Source organism: Pezoporus occidentalis, unplaced genomic scaffold (genome assembly GCF_034315485.1).
Source record: "Pezoporus occidentalis ecotype Australia unplaced genomic scaffold, CSIRO_AGI_Poc_V1 ctg34, whole genome shotgun sequence".
Taxonomy (NCBI): domain Eukaryota; kingdom Metazoa; phylum Chordata; class Aves; order Psittaciformes; family Psittacidae; genus Pezoporus; species Pezoporus occidentalis.
In genome coordinates, this window is record NW_026915376.1 from 2,417,252 (window position 1) to 2,442,475 (window position 25,224).

Genomic DNA, 25,224 nt, shown 5'->3' on the forward strand with positions numbered 1-25,224 from the left:
GAATTTTCCATAAATATTTTTCATCTCCCATGTGATATTGAGCCCTAACCCAAAAAGAAAAATCACCTGACTACATAGCGGGCGCGTTTTTCAGCCCTGTGTGGCTAGGCATTGCACATGTAACTAAGTAGTCTTTTCCATCTATTCAGCTGAAATCAGCAACATAGGTAATTGAGCTTTCTTTCCTTTCTTGTTTTAGTTCAGATGTAATGAAAGTTGATGGTTTTATCCACAGTTTTGTAATCTTTTTAATTTTGACTTTGTTGCTGAAATTAATAACTTACTGTTTGCAGAACCTTTGGCTTTTAAGAATACAAGATTTTTAGCTTTTGGAAAACTACACCTATTTACTACATATTCTTTGACTTCAGCTGCTTTGAAAAAAACTTCAAAAATTAAAATGTTTTCAGGTTGCTTGGGCTAGTACCATAGAAGGCCAAAAAGTTTATTTAGAAGAGGAAGGAGGCTTAACTCAATCAGTAATGTCATGATGAAACTGAAGTCATGATTTCCTAATGACTAATGTGATGTGTTATAGCTGAACATAAATTTGGAGTATTTCTTCTAGGGTGTCTTGAGTCACAATGATTCAGCCCTGGGCTGTTGAAGTACGCAGTACTGTGTGTGTCTCTGTTGGGCTGATTGAACAGAATACACTCTGCTGGTGGAAGAAAATTTGTATGTGTGGGGTAACTGCAAGGTCAGAAGCTCCAAGGAAACCTTATGTTGTATTCATGGCATGTGGATCTGCTTCATATTCTGGAAGCAAGCCTCTTTGGTATAAAAAAGTGACAATAATTTTTAACAGGTGGTTAAATTTGCAAACTGTTCCATTCCAAAATACTTAAGAGTTTTCAGAAGCTTTCGGTTTTCCACAAAATTCAGGTTTACTTAAACATTAGGGATCTGCTGTAGATGAAGGCATACAAGAAATAGTTGTCTATATACAATAAAGTGATCACATAAATATTTATTAGAACTGAGGTTATTTTCTGTGGGGAGTATAGATGTGAGCTGACTAGTACAGCTCCATGTTGCTTGAACTGAGTAGTATTCAGTTCTGCATAACAGATCAAGTAGTCACAAAATAAGTTTGGGTTTTGCTTTAAACATATCCCTGTTGCCTGAACAGCTTTAGTGCAATTTATCCACCTGTGTACTGAGTCATGCAGAAAGGAAGATTACACTTAAGAAACATCAAAAATTGTCTTCTGAAAACAGAAAAATCCATTGCGTCCTGTGCTGAAATTTGAAGTAGCTTCTGTCTCATCCAGAATAAGAAATATTTAACACCTATGAAGATATACCTGTGCCATAGCCTTCCTTCAGTATTTGATCTTGTTAAAAAGGAGACTTTAATTATGCATGGAATCATAGAATCACGGAATGGTTAGGGTTGGAAAGGATCACCTAGTTCCAGCCCCCTGCCATGGGCAGGGACACCTCACACTAAACCATGTCACCCAAGGCTCTGTCCAGCCTGGCCTTGAGCACTGCCAGGGATGGAGCATTTCCCACTTCTTTGGGCAGCCTGTTCCTGTGCCTCACCACCCTCACAGGAAAGAACTTCTTCCATCTAACCTGAACTTCCCCTGTTTAGAATAGCATTTTATTTTCTTCCATTGTTGAAACCGACAGTAAAATATGCTATGTTCTTAGCAAAAAATTATTTTAGTTCAAAAATGAAAGAAAAGTCAACTTTCTCTTGTCAGTAGCAACATGAGTTTATTTCTCACCAATAATTGTAAAATGCTTTCTCTTTTATTTTTTTTGTTGTTCCCCTCCTACTTTCAGAAGTGAAGCCAACTTGCATATTTAACAGCATGGAATATTATGATGGAGACATGTTTCGAATGGATGCTTGTCGTTTTTGTCGATGCCAAGGTGGAGTCTCCATTTGTTTCTCTGCCCAGTGTGGTGAGCTACACTGTGACAGGTACTATGTGCCAGAAGGAGAGTGCTGCCCAGTGTGTGAAGGTACACTATCTTTTTAATCCTAGTTGCTTATTAATTGTGCCGCTTCATTTGTATTTGCTTGTTCAGTGCAAATCAGCAAAGTGCTTTATTTTGTTCCTCTAGAGTTTATAGATTCTTTCTTAATTTGGTTTAATTTTACCCTTTTGCCGTGTCTTCATGTGCTGTCTTGTTCCTTGCAGTGCTTCTCTGATGTTGACACTCTGCCCTGTTTATACAGAGCTGTTTGGGTTTCCGCATGTTTCCCTTCTGCATCAGGACTTGCTTAGATATGGTCAGATGTGCAGTACTTCTACGGTGACCTTCTTCCCAAAGGACTTAACAGGCTGTTCCTAATTTCTGCACCAGGTATTCAGACAGGCTCCTCTGAAGCAGCAGTGGTGGCCCTATGACACATTTCCACTGCAGCCTGCTTCTTCCAGTCCTGTTCTGCTCAGCTAGAGCAAGGCATACACCTTCTCTTCTCAACAATTATAGCAAAGAAATGGGGTAGTAATCAAACCTGAGTGTCTTCCTCCTTTGCCCTGTTGACAGCCTGCTCTGCTTGCTAGAGCTGCAAGTCCTCCGAAAAAGGGTCCTGTTGGAAATTTCATGTTGACCCTCTTGCTTAAGCAAGAAAATATTTGGTGCATCTTCTGCCAACAGATGACCAGGATTCCAGTAGAGGTTGGTGGGGCTGGGGCTCTATACTTGGATCTTGCCTCAGCGGGGACCAGGTTAAGGACACCACATAGACAAAAGGCCTGTGAAGGACTCCTGGTCCCTGTGTTTAATTGTGAATGTAAGAATGACTTCTTAATAAGCAAAATAAGCTGGAAAACTCAAATCTCCTCCTAAGAGGAGAAGAATCTAATCATTAGTGTCACTTTCAAACACTTTGCAGTGTGCTTGATATCAGTATTCCTGTAGTTCCTTGTTAGGAACAAATAATCTAAAAGACCTGTTACAGTTTTGCTTCCTTCCAGAGAAGCTCATAAAAAGCAAGTCTAAAAGAGTCAGCTGTAAGAGCTGGACCTTCTCAGTCAGCAGAGATGTAGTGAAGGATACTGGTTTGGTAGTTTGTTTTGTTACAAACAATTGAAAGCTTTTTCAGAGATTTAAAAACAAAAAAAGAGTCCAAAATCTGGATAATGAAATACTAGGGTGGTGAGGTAGGAAGTAGGAAGTCATTCTTCAAAGAGTATTTTTATTTTTATATATTTTAGTGTATCAGTTCATATCAGGTAGATTGAAATGTGGTGTTCACATGGAGGAAAGCTGCAATACAAATGCTGTATGCTTAAGTATTTTAAAAAGGGTATCAGTCCACGTTTGCCCTGTGTTTAAGATCTGGGCTAGACTTCATTTTTTACTAAATTTGGAGGCAGGATGCTATTTCTTTCCTGCTAGAGTTGTGCCTATACTCTTAAGAGCCTTAAAGCTAGGTATGTGTGTGCAATAGGTTCAGTGCTGTATCATCATTTAGTGACAAGTTGGAAAAGTTTAGAGAAGGCAATCTGATGTGGTGAAACCCTTCCTGAGTAAGTGCAGATCCACTCCTGAAGAAACTGCTGTGTGAGCTGCTGACATTACAGAATATGTGAAATCTGATGGGTTTTGGTACAATTACTGTTTTTTACATATGTGAATATTCTGAGATTTGTCATTATGAAATCACTATGGCAATCTATATAGATACTTAATGATGTAACTGTATATCTGCTGTGTCTGGACTCTGTATCAGCTCTGTCATATTCAGATGTGGATGATGATTTTCCATATTGGACTTAACAGTTCCAGATACATCCTTCATCCTCTTTGGTGATTTAAATATTCAGCTATCTTATAATTTATCAATAAATTATTCTACCATATCATCATACAATGCTAAAAATTTATTTCTTAGGTTTTGAATCAGATTTTCAAGAAAATCTGTTAACATATAATTTTGGGTTTGAGTTAGTTATGTATTAAGCCTGTAATGGAAATTTCTCCTTGAGACAGGTCCTTAGTAGACAGAAAAAAATGGGTAATGATTTATAATTACTGTATACAATCTTCTTTTTCAAGTGTTGGCTGTGGTTAATTTCTGCTCAGCTGACTGAGATCCCAAGTTACAGGCTCCTTCATCAAATCATCTGGTGCTGTTTGGCTTGCTTGTTTCTGTTGTATGCTTTTCTGATAGGGTTTAGCACTAAATCAAGGAAGTCTTATTTCTGACTCTTGAATGATTGGATGGTAAGATATGTCTTGGATTTTACTATAAATAACCTTTTGATTTAGTGGGATTCTTTTAAGTGAGACTAGACAACTGGCCCCATTAATGTATTATAGTTTTCAGGGTTCTTTTAAGGACTTAAAAAAAAGCTCTGATCCCTTCCTTAATAATTTGAGTTAATGACACCTAAATTGACACGGTAATTCTTCTAAATGGGCAGAATGTATACTTAACAGCCCACCCGTTGATGCTTTTCTAGTTGATGAAGAGTTAACATTTTTGTTCTACTTCCTCTCTTTCTAATTGATTATTTCATGACTGATTTTCAAGGTTGTTTCCTACTAATGTTTTCTTGATGATAGAAATATAAAGAAATATAATGCTTTCTTCTTGTCTGCAGCAGTTTTCAAATGGCAAATGGTAAACTAGATGAGCATTATGCAGTACAGGCAAAAGCACTTCTTGCCTTAGCTCCAGGAAGAATTATTTCTCAAAGTCCTATAGGATACCTCAGCGTTCAGGAAATAAAATTTTCTGGCCTTGATTTATCTTTAAATACTACTGACCTTTTAAGGGTACTGAGAACTTTGTGTTTTGGTACACATAAAAGACTATTGCAAATAACATGAGTCTTATATGGCTTTTCTGTTCCTTCTCTATTTCTCTGTCAAGTCAGAATCCCATACATGAGCTGAATGATAAAGTTCACTTCATTTGTTTATTTATCATTTGGGGGATTGGCTAGGTAAAAATGGAATTACAGGAGCAAGGTAATCCTAAAATATAAAAGGTGCAAAATCAAGAGGTTAGGAAATGTTTTAATTTTGAAATGTCTTATTTTCCAGACATCTGGGGATTTATATTGACTTAACTAATTTTGCTAAAAATGGGAATGTAACTAACGTTCAGGGTAGAAGTGAATGTCAAGTAGAGTTAAAAGTTGTGCGCAGTTTCACTCCAAATACTCAGATATTGTCATAAAGCGATACAATGGTTTATAAGACAACAGCTATTAATATATACACTTAAAATGCATTGCCTCCTTCCCAAAGGGGAGTGATGAAATTTCAAGTCCTTTTTTCCCCTTTAGGCAGGATATATCTTTTCTCCCAAGTCCTTCAAACTTAACACTTTTTGAAAATTGACTTATGTGTAAATGACTTGGGCCTATTCAGTATCTGCTATCTGGTGTCAGCTAAATAAACAAAAATGCTTTTAGTTGTATTTATTTGTTTTAATATATTGAATTTACTTTAATATGTAATTTATATTATTGCTTGCTTTGAAAACTTGACCTGTTTACTGGACATTCTTAGATATTTAATTTTTGAGTCTAACGGTTACCTTTTATTAGCCACTGTGATAAGTTGCATATATTCACTTAATACATCTGGGTTTTTTGCTGTTAAATATCGGTGTTGCTTATCACAGTTCTGAAGAGTAAAACCTGCCCTTTTTTCAAGTCATGAATTAGCATGTACAGAGTTGCATTATTTATGTGCACAAAACTTGAGGATAAATCTTATACAAAGTATGTCCTCAAAATTCTGTTATTTACATACCCGATTCTTAACTTGATTGGTAGCAGGTAAGTGGGTCTTGTGGCTTCCAACTGAAATAAAATTGAAAACCAAGCCACATCATCTTTTGGGGAAGACTAGTATATGTCCAAAATGGTGATGAGATGTAGCTTAAGGCAGCCTCCTTGTTCCAGCAGGAAATGTGCCAGGTCTCATTTTTGCTTATACTATAAAACAGTGGTGTGATGTTGATATGAGTCATTCTAATTCATTGAGATATTTTCAGTTTTCTTCAGAATTTCAGTTGGGACAAAAAATGGATCAGTAGATCCAAGATCCATTTTGTTATGAAGAACAAAATCAGAAAATGAAAAAATTAAGCCTTGTAATTGTTATGTACCAAACTTGAGTTGAAATAGTTAAAAATAGAGCACTGAATTTGTGAATGTTCAGTATAAGTTGACTTAACTTTTTTGATAGTAAATTTCAATATTGAAATATCTAATTTATTACCTACTTTATTTTATCACAGTCTACCACAGTGTGATTCTTTCAGTTTTTGGTAGTGGCTGCACTTTACCCTTTCTAGGTATTGTAAAATCACAGTACTGCAGTTATTCATGTGTAAAATTTAGGTGTAAAATGGAATATAAAACCTCTTGTTCTCCTGCAATTCGTCTCATTTCAGACCCAGTTTACCCAGTAAATAACCCTGCTGGCTGCTATGCCAATGGTCAGATACAATCTCACGGAGACCGCTGGCGAGAGGACGACTGTACTTTCTGCCAGTGCATCAATGGAAATCCACACTGTGTTGCAACGGCCTGTGGGCAGAGCTGTCTAAATCCTGTTAAAGTCCCTGGGGAGTGCTGCCCAGTGTGTGAAGGTAAGACTGGTATTTCCATTGTTATGCTTCAGTCTGTCATGGCTGCTGCTTACCTGGTAATTCTTGGTCTACTTTAAAATTTTGGAGGATTGGAGTAGCTGGCATAGCATTGCCTGGGACTGAAGAAACGACTGAGGGTGGAAAAAATAAGCATGGCTTAACTGTATCTGTATGTGGGAATGTCCAATACCCTTTTGGCCCAAAAGAGTATAGTAAGAAATCATTGAAGATCAGCATTGTTCACCGATTTAACTCTCTGTTGCTCTTAAAGCTCATTAATAAATAACAGAAGTTAGACGATCAAAATGCTTATTGGCTGGTATTACTGATAAATGGATTATTCCTGGTTTCTTATTCTTCGGTGTCATGTAGTTTCAACTAAAAATCTCTTTGCACAATATAGGTTGACATTGGATGTAATTATTTCAGTGAAACTCACAAAGGGTGATATTATCTTGTGTAACTGACTAAGTTTTTAGCTATATGCCAAATGCTCATTATTCAGCATGTATGTGAGCAAGCTTGGGAAGGTAGTATGGAGAGAGAGGTTAATTGGAAGTATGTTGAAGGGTGTTTTTTCCTCCAATGAGAGAAGAATAGACAAATGTCTCTTTTTCCTCTTTCATATTCCAGAAAGTGGGTGAGAGATAATTGGATTAAATGCTTATCTATATCAGACTGAGATAATTATGATGAACCATGGGAAGCAGTCATGATATAGCATAGGCTTCCATCGTTCATTGCTAAAGGCTGCAACATAGCCATGCTTGTGCTTCATTAACATACCACACTAATGCCTCTGCAATGATTTCAGGACACAAGTTAGCTCATCTGGACTAGGTTAGATAATTCTGTGTTACCACATGTTTTTACTCTTAGAAGCAGAAGTAGCTAGCAACTACTTAAGTCCATAAAGGTTGTTTTGTTGGGGGGGGTGAGGTATGGTGTTAAATTATGATACAAGTTAGGATAAATAGGTCAAGACTGACACAATAGCATCATGGAATCAATAATAATGATTCCTGTGTCATTTTAGTTATATTTTCTCTGAAAATAATCTATTTTTTTTCTGTTTGCCATGTTAGCTGTTGTATGATGTATGTTTAATTGTAGTCATTTAGATATACACTTAATTGTAGCCATGTGGTTTTGAGTGTGTCATTTGGAGGAGAGTAATATTGACTGGCATTTTGAGCGACTTCCTAAATTTTAAGCTTAGAAGCATCATATTTGACTTGGTGTTTCTTTCGTAGCGCATACTGCCAAGTAAATAGTCAAGTGGTAAAGAAGTTACGTAAGTGATGAAACCAGCAATTAGTCATTTAAGAATATATATTTGAGAATATTTCAAGTATCCAAAATCTGAACTATTAAAACTTAGCAGTGAGTTCAGATGCTAGAACCCAAAATATAAAAAATTAAGTTTTGCAAGAAGCAGTTTCAGATGATGTTATGAGAAATTACTGAGCATCTGAGACTTAACAACTTCCCTTGCAATAGTAATAAATCAAAAGATCTCTGAGAAATAAACCAGTCAAGGGTACCAGTAAACTTCTTGAAGTTCTGTTTTGGGGTGTGAAATAAACTTGAGGCTGCTATGACTTGTGATTAGAAGGTTACTGCTGGGAAGCAGGCTAACAAATCAATCCCTTGATTTTAATGATGCTAATGAAAAAGATGTGCAGTACATTTAGTGAAGTTCTACAAACAATAAAATACATTCCAGGCACATTTTTTCATAAGAGGAATTAAAAAACAGCAGTGTCAGCCATAGGATGCTTTTCTGAATATTACCCCATTAAATCTGCCCATCCATAGCTTAACCTTAATTTTGTAGTGTAGTCTATGAGTAAAAGTGTTGACTGAATAGAATCTCAGATGTTACTAATGTTGCCCTAATAGCTTAAACCCGCCATTCTGTGCTCTCCAGTCTGTTCTCCTTTGTCTTGGTTTGGTTTGGTTTTAGTATTTTGTTTCTTTTTGTTTTTGGTGGTTTTTTTATCCCATCCTTCTGCATCTTTTATCTCCCATTCTTCAGAAAAGAAAACCAAAATCCTTATCTAGTGTGGGCTAAGTTTTAGGATCACTGGTGTTACATGTTATCCTGTTTTCAACTATGCAAGTTATTCAAGAAAGCAAGCAGTGTAATTTAGTGGTATGTTAAATAAGTGGGCAAAATTAAGGTAAACTTAGGTGATTTTCAGATGATAGTTTACTAGTGATTGTAAGCATAAGCATACCTCCTTTTACATTTCGTTTTTGAATGGTTTACAGTTCTCACTCACATCTCAACTCACATTGTAAAATGTGCAATCCATAGAGAATATACCATAGTGAAATAATACACTTTTTGTACATCAGTTTAAAATTACTATATATGGTAATGCTGAAGCTGTATTAATGCAGTTTCATCATGAATATACTTTTCTGTTCCTACATGTGTTGTGTCTTACATTTCTTAATTAATTTATAGCTCTTTTTGCATGAAATACTTCACTTTCTTTTTTCACTAGTGCAGAATGTAGGAAATAATTCTTTTCCTTCTAGACTCTTAACCCTACTTCAGCTCTAAAGCAGGAAGATTGATGACTCTTGAAGTCTTTCTATTTTTATCAATTTAGTTGCTGGTGAACCAATTCAAGCCCATGTTTTCATTTAAAAATAGGCATTAGATCAAGAATAACAAGGCAGAAAGTTTATATGCTTATCAGTATTTTTGATAATGCATTTATTTCTCATCAGACTTCTGTTCACATGTAAGAGAGCCCACTTGCCAGCAGCTAGCTTCGATTGCGTGAACTTATTTTATGCATGTAAGATATTATTAGCTCTTTAGTATGTGAAACAAAATATTTAATCAAAGATATTTCTGTCACTCATTTTGTTTGAAGTGTTGAGGGGTAGAGTTGTTTGTGGGACATGAAACTGACGGGCAAATGCTAAGCAATGTTGCTTGTGGATCTGAACCTGGCTACAACTCATCCAGGGTAAATGGTTATTTGAATCAGTCACTTCTATATTTTCCTCTATTTTTTCAATCTAAATATTGCTGCAGTTATGGTTCTGCCAATTCAGTTATTTCCTGGCTGGTTTATAATCAGTTTCAATGAAGGAAGTATCTATTCCCCTAGATAAGTTTGCATTCCTGCAGCTACGCAAAGATAAAGTTGTTCCTGGGTTATGCTTTCGAAATATTCTGCAGTCCGAGATTAAACATAATGTAGTAGAAATTCTGTGTACACAGGTTCTTGAAGTAATCGGCGCAGTATGTCAGCACATGAATGCATTCAGCCTTTGAACACAGCAAGTTCAGACCAAAGTATCGCAGAGTAATAGAATACCAGGTTGGAAGGGGACCTGAAGGATCACCTGGTCCAGCCTTTCTAGGCAAAGCAAAATCTCAGTGTTCTTACTACAGCAGTGAGAAAAGCAGAGTCCAAGGATTGTAGAGACTGAAGTTACAAAGAAACAGCTGTTCACAGCTTTTTGAATTAGGGATCAAGGAGTTGTAATTGTGATACGTAATAATACCATACAGACTTGTTTTGTATCAGTTGTCCACAGTAAACCCTTTTTAATGCTTCGTCACACACTTCTGTATACATATCCACAGTGTATATCCTGTATGTGTGCACGTAGCCCATAGAATTCACACACCAGTGTTGATTAGACAGCAAAATTGGTTTGAGATGTGTAATTTTCTGAATGAGTTTCTGGGGTTTGCTCAGCTTGGAGAAAGAGGGTAATTATTCAGCTCCCCTCACTTGAATCTTCTCTATTGATGCTGATGGTGGAAAGGAGAGGCTGTGTGAAGTGCTCAAGATACTTTACACTGGAGCTTCCTGGGGAGATTGATGGGGTGAAAGAGACAGGAACATGTGGTAGGTGTGTGGGGGACAGGGGTATGTATGCATGTGGTGCTGCAATACAAGGGGTTTGTGTATGGATTTAGTCTTCAAATCTGTGGGCAGGCTTTTTTGAGTTGTCTTATAGTTGGTATCCACTGGTATCTGTGCTGGGTCCAGCTCTGAAGTTTACAGTAGCTCAGCTCAAAGCTAAACTTAATTTGCCTACAGACAACAAAGCTAAAAAGGGCATCCAGTATCTTGGAGAGCAGAGTGTAAATTCATATGTTTGTTTTAAAGCAGAGAGTTTGCAGAAAGATGTTGACCAAATTCAGCAAGGGTATCTACAGTGCTCTGTTCTTGGAGGAGATTTTTCATGAATCCTGAACCAGAGTAATGGTTAAATAGCAGTTCTTTTGGAGAAGCCTGATAATTAAGGGGAAAGAAAAAATTAACAGAGCTTTGAGAAGGCAAACACCATACTGAAATTATGATCAAGAATACAGTTTGCAAGACCTGAAGTAATCGATTTGACCCTCTTTCCTATGGGTGGGTATGTTCTTAGCTGACATGTAAGGGTCTTGGATCTTTTCTGGGCATTGTTCCTCTGAAAAGATGGAAGCAAGTTGGAAAGAGTCAGAAGAAGGGCTGTGAGCACAGTCCAGAATTTGCAAAACAGGAAGACAGGCTGAATAAATTGTGTTGGTTTAGCTTAAAGTGAAAATGATGAAATCTGAATGAGAAGATATCAGTCTTCAAGTGCCTAAAAGGTTATTGCAAAGAAAAAGATGAAACAAGAAAGAATGGAACTGAATTGCAAGAGGGAAGATACATTTTAGAGGAAGAAAGGAAATTGTTGAGGAAAACAAAATTCCTCCTGTGGTTTGTCGTGACTAAGGTTGTCTTTGTAATGTGTTCAGGGCATCACAGTTTATTTTCAGCTTCAGTGAAAGGAGAGTTGCTCAGGAAATTGAATACATAACTGAAAGCCATAATAGTAATTCACATGTAGGTCTCAGTGTTTATGAAAGTTACAGCTGTGGCTCACCACTACGTAGCTGCTGGGGTTTTCTTTTTAAGTAAACATCAAAGTGATCGAAACCCTTCTGCCAGCATGTCTTGTTGTTGTAGGTCCGCCCCTGTCAGTTCTTGTCCATTTTCTGGCACAGCAATGTCTGGGCTATGCAAGGGGTGTGCAGGTTGCCCAGAGAAGCTGTGGCTGCCCCATTCCCGGAAACATTCAAGGTCAAGGTTGGATGGGGCTCTGAGCAGCCTCATCCAGTTGAAGATGTTCCTGCTCATGGCAGGGGGGTTGGAACTAGATGATCTTTAAAGGTGCCTTCCAACCCAAACCATTCTATGATTCTATGGGAGACAAAAGCCCAAGCTGCGAGGAGGGGGCTGGCTACTTTGAGGCTGCTGTTTCCAGGAGTGGAGGGGGAAGGCAGAAAGCAAGTCACCAATAAGGCATGAAGCTAGAGACAGAGTCACACTGTGACAGATTAGTGTGGAGGGGAAGACCTGCCTTCATTGGCCTGTCCCCAAACTCAAGCTCTTCAGACTATGCAGCTTTTGAAGGCAGGCACCTCCTTTCAATGGTGAGAGCTGGGAAAAGCAGACCCGCATTCTGTGGATCTACATTCTGTGGATCCAGCTACAGAATTAGTTTTAACCTTCTGATGGATGTTTCTATATAGCTTCTGTAGCTGCTCTCATGATATTGGGTCTTTTGGGATTTGCCTTTGTTTGTTTAATCTTCTGTCTATTTAGTCTGTTTTTTTCTTTCTTTGTTTTCTAGACTGCCTTCATAAAGAGCCAAAGCTTAGGTAATCATACTAGCCCTCTGTATTTTCCCCACAGTCAGAGCCAGTGGCTTCTTGCAGCAGGAGGAAGCCTCAAAGGGAACCATTCTATGATTCTTTAAACTTGGATGTTCTTCACAGGATCTGGTCTGTGTACCTGTTCTGTTGCGGGTACTCAGATCTGTTGACAATCAGCTGGTGTTACTACTGCTGCTTACAGAGCTGCTTACTTCTCTGTTGAGCTAACAATTGTTTATTTTCTAAATAAAATTGGTATGGTTTAAGTTAGCACTTACACTGTTGATCTGTTTTAACAAATAAAAAAGTGAATACCAGAGCTTAAAATAGCTGTTTAGTGTCAATATGTGACAGCATATGAATAGCACCAAACAAGCTACAGTGATAGAAATAACCATGTTTCCCCGAGGCCATCTGCATCTGTGGACAGCCATCTGCAAATTGGAGCAATAGTTGTGTTCACAGCAAGTAAATATTGGTTAGGATAGTATGAAAATACCTGATTTGTATTTTTTTAACAAGATTACAAGTGCTCAGCACTGGCACTGATGCCGGAAATGTCACTTACAAAAGTCTGTGGTTGCTTGTTCCTTTGCATCTCCCAGAGGCTCAGGCTATTCATAGGGAAGGCAACCCAGTTCAGTGACACTCAGTAACTGGTTATCTTGCACTATGTCCTTCTGCATGAGAGCTCTCAGGTACAGGTGGCAGGGTGCCAGCATAAACTGTGGATAAGAAATTAAGTGTTAAACAAAATCCCCTCGGAAGGTTTTCATGAATAAAGCCCACATTACTTTGCTGTCATTATGGCTGACACTTTATCTTCACAAAAAGAAATTAACATTTTCATCAATAAAGGGCTCCAAACTCTAGCTGAGATGTAATTCAAATCAGTTCCTTTAGCGTGTCCAGCACTTCATTAAGTAAAAACAGACAGCAGAGTCCAGTGAAAAGAAATCTGATTCATTCAGGATGAAGTCAGTGGTAGTGAGCAGTGTTGACCGCCACAGGATCTGGGCCCAGAAATCTCCTTAGAGCATGAGGTATAAATTATTGTTCAACAGCAGTGCTGTAGCTCTCAACCAGCCTTTTCATCAAAGTCAATTAAGGGATGCAAACACTGTGCTGTAGAGAATTGAGCTTACATTTGCCAGATCATGATTTAGCATAGTGGTTTTAGACAAGGCAGCTGAGCTTGTTGAACCACACCATCCAGGGTATAATAAAACCTACTTCCAGTGAAAGTCTTTCTGAGTTTTAGAAAGTCAAAATGCTAGTGTATGCTGGTATAAAATAATATTTTCCTAGTTTTCAGTAATTCATCATTAAGTTCAGTGGAATACTGCTGAAAGGATGATTAGCCAAAGAATCCTAATGAAACATCAGTTCAGCTAAGGATGTCTCACTTATAAAGAACCTCATGGATCCTCTAATTAATTCTTTTCAGCATCTATAGTATTCATAGATTTGCCCCAGATGCACACTAATTTAGTGCTGTATCTTCACCTCGTAACGATAACTGAATGGTTGCCTTAATCTGCTCAGACATTTCTTGATAAGCTTAATTGATTCTGCTTTAATAAAGGTGGTTATTTCTTCATTTCACTCCACCTAAAATTATATTACAAAAACCCAAACTTATCAGCATAAAAATGTATTTGAAGAGTATACATGCCTGTTAAACCGAAAACTGAAAGAATTGATTGCATCAGCAAAAGTTTTTAACTTCACATCTTAGGAATGGAAAATCTGTGAGTATTTTGATTGCATCACTGCAAAAAAGACCACACCTCCCACCCACCCCCATGCAGCTTTTGTTCGTATGAGGCTTCTTCAGTTTGCAACAATTATAATAGTTACTATATTTAATATATTCTAATAGTTAACTTTCAAGGAAAAAACCAAATTTAAGTAGTTTCAGGCTGACAGTATGAATAACATTTGAAACAAAGCCTGCTAAAATGAACTATGTGTTTGAAGCGTTAGTGAATATCTTTTCAGACGGTTTTGTGACATTAGAAAACGGTATCATCTTAAGTCCTGCATACATTTTCTAAATAGTTATGTGATGCTGAATTGTTGAACCCTGATAGTTAACACAGATCGCTAAACACTGGGGGAAAAAATTCCCGCAAGGCATTAGGTATGTCAAACCCAGGAAGGAAATTCTCTTGCCCAGTACTCGGGACTGATATTTTTCATGTAATGAACTGGAGGGGCGGGGAAGGCTGGAATGCGAACTATGAGGATGGAAAACATTTAGTCACTCTTGGAATGATATGAATGTTTTTACAGGAAGCTTAAGTAAACACACATGCTGCTGCTTAGTAGGCTGCAGTTAACTTTTTTGGACAGCAGACAGAATTCAAACAAGTATGCAGACTCAAAAGACAGTTGAGCAGCACACCCTTGAGGACCAATTTTTAGCTACTTACCACATAGAGCATGGGTAGAAGTTAGACTCCTGTTCAGTTGTGCTTTTGCTCTTAATTTTCATAGTAAATGCTTAAATGCACCGATGCTATGTTTCTTTAAGTCAATTGGTGCTGGTTTCATAGGATCAGAACTTCTTAATCCTTTTAGAGGTAGCTTGTGTTATAAAATACTACAGGAGAGGGAGCTATTTCCCTTTCCCCAAACACAGGCATGTTCTTTATTATTGGTGTTAGAGGCCTTTCTCCATGTGCAGAACATGATTTTGATTGATTTTTCCCTCCTCCCCCAGAAGAGGTTTTCATGTCATGGTCCTGATGAGATGTGGGGCTTCCTAGAATTCTATTCTGTTCAGCTTATTCTTTGCACATGGCTAACATCTTCACCAAATATCCCAAGACTAATCACTGCAGAATCTAAATGCATTGCTATTTTATATTAGTCACCCTCTCTGGAGTTAAAAATAATTCTAAATTAAATGTGGTGCAAACTTCAGAGAGTTATCTTCTGAATTTATGACTTCTGTAAAAGGTTTTCACTGTTGTCCCTCCTTAAAAAAAAGTAGTTAATTATTGCTAGAAGTATTGGAAATATTAATGGGCAAAAATTGGATTTTTTAAATTTGTTTTTCCATTTATTTTGGAAAATGTGGAGGATTTTGTCATCAGCACTGCTGGCCTAAATGTAGGGAGAGCATACCTACTACATGTGTGATGCTCACAGGTGAACATAAAGCTTCCCTGTGCTATACACTGAAAATGTGTTTCCATGTTCCAGCTTTTTTAATAATGTGCATAAGGAATTAACCTACTTTATCTGACAGTTGTTAATTAAGTTATAGACTGGTTCACATTAGCAAAATGGGAATATGAAAGAGGAGCTTACGGAGTTTCAACACTGCGCGGTAAAGCATACAATCCCACTTCTTATTCTTACTATGACTACATAGTCTTCACATTTAAATTTAGGATTGTTTTTAGGCCCGGTGACTTAATTGTGTTGCAGAAAAGCTAGTTTGATGTGTTTGAAAAGTTCATGTGTTACTGTTGGTGTGAACTTGTATGTTGAAATTATCTTGATTGTAATTTAGCCTTTCAGAAATGCAAATGCTTTTTGCATGTTTTTGCAATTTGTTTTCCCAAATTTTTATTATACATGGGAAGAAATCACAAGGAACCTTGTCTTCCAGTTGCATGAGCAATATTCTCCAAATAATTCCTCAAAATACCTTGATGAGAATATAGTGTAATTGTGTTATATCACTGCAAAAACAAACATCTGAAACTGTTTAAGCAAGCCAGTAAAAGTCAGTATACATATATTGAATAAATGCAAATAAAATACAAAATAGTATTTTTGTGGGTTTAAATGTCTGTTAAGGTAAAAATTGTTCTCTTGGCAATGATTTTTTATGGCCTGTGCTCCTAAATTCCTTGTAAAAAGTAGATACTGCAGTAGTTTGCAGTCTTGAAATGGAATTGGTGAAATCCATGGTGGTTTGGGTATTGGAAGGAGGATCTCATTGTAATTTTCAACCTCTATATAGTGGTATATCTGTAGAGCTTACAGTTTTATAGTTTTGAAGAAACATGTGTCTGTGATGCAAATTAAAAATTCTTTGTTACCATGAAGTTGGCTAGAAATGCTGTTTTTATGTGAACACAGGTAAATTTGTATAGAAAATGTGTATATAAAAATCCCACAAGGCAAGAAAAACATGCATCTGTGCATACTTAAAACACCTGGAGTTTTGGGGTCCAAAACATCCTCTGTTTACCTGTTTTTGTGAATATGTATACAGGGACTGCTGTCAACTCACACTGTGTGGTAGTTTGTTATTATAGTATTTGTAAATGATACTGTGATATGTTTGGGACACTTTACACCAAACACTGGTAGAACTTCCTGGCTTTCAAGCATATGTGTGTAGAGTAATACTGAGTAGTAGAGCTGCGCTGGGAGCACCAAGATGATGGTGAAGATGATGAAAAGAAGTCAGACCTCCTGCGTCTGCTTAGCTGGAGTTAATCATTGCGCTTAAATCAAAGTAACTGAGCCCAGGTGTTCAGTGCCTACTGTTCTCATACTTTTATGGGAAGGAAAAATACAGTAATTTTGTTATAATAAAGATAGGGATTTTTCCTTTCTATATTGACAGGACAACATTTATGAGTGGAATTCGAAACTGGAATGATTTAGTAGTGTAAAACACTTGTCCTCTTACATTTCTAGTAATTTTGGGTTAAGATAACATGATGGTCCAGATTTCTAACAGTCAGAAGCAGCAATAGAAGTTCCCTATTTACTTTTAAAAAATTCATTTAAAAGTAGTACATTTAACAATGTGCACATGAAAAAACTTAGAATGTAATAGTTGCTTCCCTACTTAAAACCAATTTTGGAAAAGCTTGGAGAGGTACTTCCCTCACACAGTATTACTGAAAGCGTGAAACAAAACCTGGTTTGAGTTAAAATACTGTACTGCAAATGCAACAAAGTGAAGAGCTTGTTTTAAGTTTTTTACATGGCAAGGTATTTTTATTATTATTACAAGAGGTATGGGTAATGTATGAACTTAAGGGAGGGAAAAACTAAAAAGAGGCTGGTTAAAGGTGGCTGCGGCTGTCACTAAATGACACTTCAGAGAGAAATACTGTTATAACAGCCTGGAAGAAATTTTGCTTCTTGAATAAAAGGTACTCTTCAAGTCTTTAAATACATTTCAGAGAGACAGTGTTAGGCAAACCTGTACTTGTATTGCAGAAGGAAGGTAATCAGTGCTTGTCAAAAGCATACAGAAATCATCAGAAATTTAAATGTTTATCTTTGGATTTCAGTTCCCTGATAGGATCCATCAAGGATATTGCTGCTTTCAGTGGAAATGTCCCAAGTTTATTGAATGTGAAATTCGTGGAGTCATACAAGTTGGAAAGGACCACCAGAAATTTTTCTAGTCCTACCTCCTGCTCTAGCAGGTCCAGTGACAGCAGGATCTCAAGGCCTTTTCCCAACTAAGTTTTGAGCATTTTGAAGGATGGACATCCCACAGTCTCTCTAGGACTCTCTTAGTTTGACCACCCATGTGGTTTAAAAGAAAAAACAACTTTTATCCAGTCGTAATTTCTCATGTTCACATTTGTGTTCGTTGCCTCTCATCCTAGCCTGGAGCATCTCCAAGATGAGCCAGACCTTGTTGTCTTCTTACCTGCCAGTTAGGTAGCAGTAGGCAGCAGCAGGATGTCCGCCTTCACCTTGGTCAGCCCTTCTCTGGGCCGAGCAAGACCTGGTCTCAGCCTCTCCTTGCAGCTGGTGGCACTATGCTATTCTCAGGTGTGTCTGTGTCTCTTTTCTACTGAGGATCCCAAAGCTGAAGAATACTCCAGCTGTGGGCTTGATAGTGCTAAGTAGAGGAAAGCATCACTTCCCTGCAACTGCAGGCTGTGCTTTCTCTTGTCCTTCATACAAGCCAAAACTGAGTGTTTGATGTTCTCATAATACATGTGGCTTTGCAGTAGTACAGTTAAGTGTAATCCCTCTTTGTTTTCTAATACTAATTCAATGGCCAGAGTTCAGATTTTGAACAACTATGGGTATGATAAGGAGGATGGGTATAATGTTTCATCCTGGTACCAGCCCTAGGGAGAATATTTTTTTATTTATTTTTGTTGTCTCTAAAATTGAAGAATACATAAATGAAATCTCCAAAGTTAGAAAGGAAAAATAAAACCTCTACAGCAGACAAATTAATCCTCTGCACTAAAATTCAGCATAGAAAGTATCAGGCTCAGAAAGCACATATGGAATCAAGACATTCTAATAGAAATCTGCATTTAACCTTATATATAAGCACCTGACATCTATTATCAGCAAAATGTGCTCTATAAAAATCCAGTTTTCATCTAGTCCCTCTTCAATCCCCTTCTCTTTATTTTCCTCTTCTCGCTCTCTTTCTTTCTACAGTATAGTTCTATTGTTGGTAAAGCACACAAACAGAAACGACCTCCATTTTTCCCACCCATTTGTGCCCTGGATCTTTCTTCTGCTTTTTCTACCAAGAGCAGCAGTGAAGGCTTAGCTCTGATCATGCAGTGGTGCATGCTTTTTCAAGCTTAGCTACTGCTCGCCTATTCAAATAGCCAGAAGCCTGGCAGAGCAGAGCTGGCTTTATTTGTTGAGTCTTGTCTAGCAAAGTGAAAAGGGCTGATTTTGGGGGGTTGGTTTTTTCCCTCCTTTTTTTTTTCTGGCTGCATTTTTGCACATGTAGGGGTAGGGAATTAAATTATTTCTTTTGTCCTCTACTTGCAGCTCATTGAGAAGCAGGCATGCATATAAAATTACTTTATCTCAGGGCTTACCTTTAGGGACAGGAGGGAGAAAAATCAGATTTGTAAGCTTGTCTGGAAACGCTAAGGATGCCGAGAGCAGACACAAAAGTGGGAGGTGGCAGAATAATAAAACACAATGAATAGGACTAACAAAAACTTTTCAAACTAAAATGACAGTTTAATTTTGTCCCTTGTAAGAAATAACAGTACTGAATATATCAAGGGAGCAAAAAAATGTTGTGTTTGTGTGTCCAAGACACAAGAGCATCAAAACACAGAAGTATAGGTTTGAAAAGGCAAGACACAAGAGCATCAAAACACAAAAGTGTAGGTTTGAAAAGGCACCATGGAAAACACATAACATATCTGCTGAGGTGTTTTTTTCAAGATAATAATCTATACCTGCAATTACAGAGAAGTTATCTTGACGGGTGGACTTCAGTGATGGGGGTGAAACATATTCGTGTTTCTCTCTAAGTTTAGTTTATAACCAAGTGGATCAGTCAGTACTAACCTGCATTGCAGCTTTCAGTGAGGTTTTGTGGGTTCTTTAACTACATATTTTACATAACTGTTCTGTTCTGTTTACCTGACGGTAAAGCCATGGTCTTCTCCAGACCTGGGTTACTGTCTGTGAACTTTGCTTTGGGTAACATTAATGATTCATATGATTCGTAGTGGTTTTAGCTGCTAGTGGATTCTTTGTCATTTTCAGTGTAGGGTTTGGCTTGGCTGACCACTAACCTGAATGTAGCTTCAGAGTAAGTCTTATATCTTGGCCTATTGCATGTTTAGGTTACTTTGGTTAGAGAATGGAGCGAGGTAGGAAAGGAGGTTTTCAGAATAGGCACCAGATGCTGTAAATCAGTTTGTTTGCAACACTAGTTTATATACTCTGAGTCCTAAACAGGTGTGACTAATTAATGGAGTTTCTGGAATATATCAAATTATTGGTCTATATCAATATGTTCTTGATTCCCAAACTAATGGTTTGTTGAAGTTGCAAATGTCAAATATTAATATGGATATGATTTAGTCAGAGAGTTTACAGAGTGAACTTGAAAACAAATACAGAGAGTTCACTGAAATTAAATGGATTATAATTTGGGAATCCATAGATTCTAGAAAACATTGCTCTCTCATGCCACATGTGCAAAGCCACAAGCAACAGAATTCAGATGTTACTTTAAAGTTTTCAGCAAAGTGAGGAATCTGAGCCGTGACCTCTGAGATAAGTTTGAAGTCATCTAATGTCTCTCTGTAGTGCCTTTCATGGAGTTTTCCCCTCCAAAATCTGTACTTAGCTGCCATAATTTAAAAAGGATTAAAAATGTTCATCCACTGCATAAACTGTTGTGAAGGGAAAAGTAGGGCTGGGAGAAGCTACGAAAGCTGAAAATTGTGAAGGACAATGAAAGCAGAAAAGCTCATTCTTTTAATAGGATAATTTTCACTTGACTGGAAGGCATGAGTGCAAAAGCTGCCTGCTGGATGTGGAGCCAGTAGGCACAGAAATTTGTAATTTAGATAACACTGTATACTTCTAACAACTTAATCAATGTTGAGTAGTATTTTACCTTCAGTCTGAGAGTAAAGACTAGGGTTTAAGGATGGCAAAATCTGCCTTTCAATGTATTTAGTTTGAGAATGAGAGGTGGCGATGTATGGCCATCTCCAATCCACGAAAATGTGCATGCTGTATAATGCATGTTATGGTTTATTGCCCTGGTGGTTACTATATCATTTCATCATATTTTCACAATCCATCGATACATGTATTGATCTTTTTTCAAATGTAATTTCCTTTGTCTTCATTTCCTGAAATGGAAGAAAAGGATAAACTCAAAACAGTTGAAACAGTGAAATGAAAGCTCACAGTTACTTCTTTAAAAGTCATGAAATCTGTGTTTACTAAATGCTTAGTATAATGTTAATAATGCTCATAACTATAAATAGTCTCACAGAGCAAAAGTCCTTCAGGAAAAATAGGTATTTAATTCCTTCTGTATCCAGTTTTGTGATGGTAGTGTTGAGGTTCCTTGTTATTTCGATAAGTTTTTTGATATTATTTTATCCTAACAACTTTGTATACTAAACCACGTTCATATTTCTGACTACCATGTTCATGTTTCTGACTACTATTAAATTTCATACTCAAACATATTTCATTTGTGACCAAAATTAAGTAGTATACTGTCCATAAATAACTGATAATTGGCAATAGTGTCTTCAACTGCGAAAAGCATAGTGTGGTACTGCGGAAGTATACTATAAGAAGTGATGTTTTAAATGAATCGACATGTTCCATGATTTCCAGAGATCTTTCACACGCAGTTTATCTTACATTTCCTTTTGGGATTCAGAGTCCCTTCTGCTTTAAATTTCAGTAGAAGTGATCTTCCTCACACAGAGAAAGATTTGATCTACTGAGTCATGTGCTTTGATTTGCAGCTTGGTATGATCAATCAACTGCACTTTGGAGAAAGCTCTGTTCAGTTTTTAAAGTAAAAAGAAAAAATCTGCATGAAGTTTTGATTTAATACTTTAGGAGAAAAGCGGGCAAAACATATTTTACATTCAGTATTAAACTGCATATGCAAGACAGCTGATTTCATAATGAACAGAAAAACACAGTATTTTTTCCTGTTTCCGTATTTCAGAAGCTTTTGTTTTGGAATTGCCAAGAATATTCAATAATCAGAAGCAAAATTACTTAAAGGTTATTCTCTTCACTGTTGCTCTGTGTATACCTATTAATAGACTCAAGTAATCTCAAATTTATTTGTTTCATATTTTCTCGCCCTCAGAACCCACATACATCACAATAGGTCCGCCCACCTGTGAGGTTCTGGTGAACTGCACTTTGACAGAAAAAGACTGTATCTACAGCTTCAAACTGGACCAAAATGGATGCCGCATTTGTCAGTGCAAAACTAGTGAGTATGCAAAAACACAGTGGCTTCTACCTTGTATGTCAAGCTGTATGTGGAAATGCTAGTATGCTGTTTCTTCCATTAATAATGTTGATTGTGTTGCGTTAGTATGCAACCTTATAGTTGTTCTTTAAAGGATAAGTTCCCGATTTCTGACATTGCTTGCTTAAAATATGTTGGGAGGAAAACACAAAATGTCTGACTATGGAAAAAAATTAACAGCTGGGGAGAAAAGGTTATGATTTGGGATTTAGTATTCATTCAGGCTTTGACAAGTCTGATAAGACTTCCACATTTAATTTTCTTCTGTGTATGTAAAGAGTTTAAGACCATCTTGGTTTGCGCACTTCAAAAACTCCCCTTGCTAAGCAGCCTGTTTTCAACTCAGCTTTTTTTCCTCAAAATTTAGCTTTTGAGGTTGAATGTTGGAAAATTATATGCTGGGGGTGGGGGGAAGGGGGCAGAGGGTGGAACTATATAAACATATATAGTTCAAACATATCCATATATAATTTTATATATTTTATTTTTATTATTAATATTATTTTATTATTAATAAACATATTTTATTAATAATATATTTTCATTGTATTATATATTTTAGTTTTTATATAGCATGTTCTTACATCCTATCTAGAGTGCTATATATATACATATATACACACACACACACATACATATGTGCAGGCTTTAACATCTATTTCTTCCCCAAGGAAAAGCATTGTGCCGTTTAAGAACTCTGTGTATCAATGAAGCAGCAAAAATGTATTTTCTGTACGTGTTTCCTTAACAGTTCAATGTTTATGGATGAAATACAAAGCAAGATCAGGTGGCTGTTGGAATGCCCAACAAAGGACACCTGTGCTAGTCTGAGATTGCTAGTCTCAGCTGCAGGATGCATCACGCTGCCTTCCAGCCGAGCCTAGGAGTGGGTTTAAACTCTCTGTAATTTCACTGTTGTTCTGCATCCTCCCTGTAGCCTGTGAGGCTTTCACAACTGAAGTGTTTACACTGTTCCCCTTCTTTTGGTTTCAGTCCACCCAGTCACGTCTAAACCAATATGACTATTTTATTGATCAAAATAGATTTATTGGTACAGAGTGTTAGGCTTGGGTCAATGTTTTGCTTAAGGAGCAAGAAAAGGATTTGTCCTGGCTTTTTTAACTTCTTTTCTGGGGAAATGTGCATTTTTTGTTTCCATAAGCTAAAGGACCAAATATTTTAATAAGAAATAAATGTGTGGCAAGTAATAATGTTATTATGGTAATACAGAAATAATATCTTTGATTGCAAGTTGTATTCATGGAAAGGGCAACTTTCTGTAGTAATGCTATCGTATACAAGCCTTACTTAGTTTCTAAGACAAAATTGGAAATGTTAAGTTCTACTTTTAACATTGTAATTTGATTGTCCTTCTTTTTTTATTGTTACAAAATTGATTGGTGAATTTGACAAAAAGAAGAAGATGAACATAGTTGACAAACTTCATCATCTGTGTGTGTGTCTGTGTGTGTGTGTGTGTCTGTGTGCAGTCCTTCCCTCCAGCTTGGTGCAGAGGTGACCCGTCACTCCAAAGGATCATTTTTTTGTCCTAGATTAGCAGATTGCATGTGTACACATCCCAGCATCCCAGGAAGTCTCTGTTCTTGTTTGAAGTGTTTCTGATTAAATAGTGCTTAAGATCCTATTCAAGGGAATTTTTCTCTTGCCAGATTTGCTTGAAATTATTTTCATTTTGCAGTAGCAAACTGTCTGGAGCAAACTTAATACTCTCATTTGTCTGTCGTGGTTTGGATTTTTTTCAGTTAAATAACCTGTATTGTAGATTGCTTAAAAATCTCAGTTGTTCATAGAGCAGAAACATTTATTTTCTAAAACAGTGAAGAAAAATAACAGCTTGGAAGTCTTCATCACTTCATGGTTATCAGTCAAAATGACAGAAGTAGTTTTTTTCCATCAAGTAACGTCTCTCGCTTGCAAGGCTTTAGGCAAATGAGTCTGTGAGCACTGAGAGGAAAGGAGTTTTGTCAAATATGCTGCTGCTAGATCTCTGCGTTTTAAGATCCTACATACTTTCATGTCCAAACCAGTGTAGTTGCATCTTAACTCTCTAAGAACATGAGAATGTATATTATCTTTAGCTCACATGGACTTTTGGGAGCATCACTGTCTTTACTGCACCTCTTGTTTCTTGCTAGTCTAAGCTGCTCAACTAAATCAGATTCAAAGTGCCTGAGTAAAGGAGGCCCGCATTACCATTAGAAGATGTTATATCCTAGTTCTACTAATCCCTTTCCAATAAAGTTTCCTTCTTTGCTAATTTCTCTTTAGATATCACTGCTGAAGATTCATTACATTTCAGCCTGTTCCAGCTAAAATAAAAGCAAAATGACAAAGTGGAAGAACATAGAGTTGAAGCTGTAAATTGTGATTCATAAATACCTTCATTTACATTCCTGTAGCCAGAAATCAGTACAACAGGTTTATTTGAAGTAATTATCTAAGTACAATATAATGAAACTTCTTTCAACTTTATTGTAATTTAGTTTCAAGTTTATCCACCTTGAATCAAGCCAACTACCGAATAAGAAGGGAAAAAGAAGCAAATCATTATATTTCTAGAACATTATTTTAACAGAAGCAGTTTATTTCATGCTTTATTGTTCTTCCTGGTTTTGCAGTGAAGGCAAAAACATGCTGTAAAAACACAGTAAAAACATGCATGCTGTAAAGTAAAATAAAATTAAAAAAAAAAGTAGAGGCAGACCAGAGTTACAAGGCAAAGGAGGTAAAACTTACCACTGAGTAAAAGGTGAGCACAGATGGGTACAGGGGGGGGAAGTTCCAGTGAGTAGAGATAGAACCGCAAATGATGAGGGAGAAAGAATGATCATGCTGACTTGGAGAGTATAGGAGCCGAAGCAGCAGCATTACATGAGGATAAAAGGAAAAAAGTGTAATCCAGGATTTAGGAAGAATTGCTGTAAAAATATCCCAAATAAAATTAAAAGAGTAGGAAACAAATTAAATGCATTACCAAAAAATACAAACAAAAATATATAAGGTGGTAAAAGAACAGGAAATAAATAGGAAAAAGTAAATAAGTGAAAAATTGTTACTTGTAGGGTGCAGCAATTGCTATTGCGTTTGGAGTGTCTAGGCCTTTGCTTCCATCAGGAAAACTGGTGTGGATTAAAGTCTTTAGGAGGAGGAGTACATTAGTGGAATAAAACAAGGCCAGTGATCAGCTATTTGTAGTCTTTCTTTCTCCAGAGACTAACAGGCACATTG

General features: G+C 37.0%; 1 protein-coding gene and 1 long non-coding RNA gene across 4 annotated transcripts in view; one reads left to right on the forward strand and one right to left on the reverse strand.

Moving 5' to 3' along the window:
• Positions 1-25,224, forward strand: part of CRIM1 (cysteine rich transmembrane BMP regulator 1) — a 187,965-nt gene that overhangs the window by 123,661 nt on the left and 39,080 nt on the right. Inside the window, exons 6-8 of one of the 3 annotated variants that reach the window (XM_062629506.1) lie at positions 1,795-1,977; positions 6,380-6,577; positions 21,808-21,936. In XM_062629506.1, the coding sequence (XP_062485490.1) occupies positions 1,795-1,977; positions 6,380-6,577; positions 21,808-21,936 (510 nt within the window). The remainder of the gene's footprint in view (positions 1-1,794; positions 1,978-6,379; positions 6,578-21,807; positions 21,937-25,224) is intronic. The other 2 variants (XM_062629509.1, XM_062629507.1) reach the window with 2 other exon arrangements.
• On the reverse strand, positions 12,564-18,136 carry LOC134169275 (uncharacterized). Its single transcript, XR_009966844.1, has 2 exons — positions 17,881-18,136; positions 12,564-12,967 (listed from the first exon to the last, which is right to left on the reverse strand). It is a non-coding gene; the product is annotated as an uncharacterized LOC134169275 (long non-coding RNA).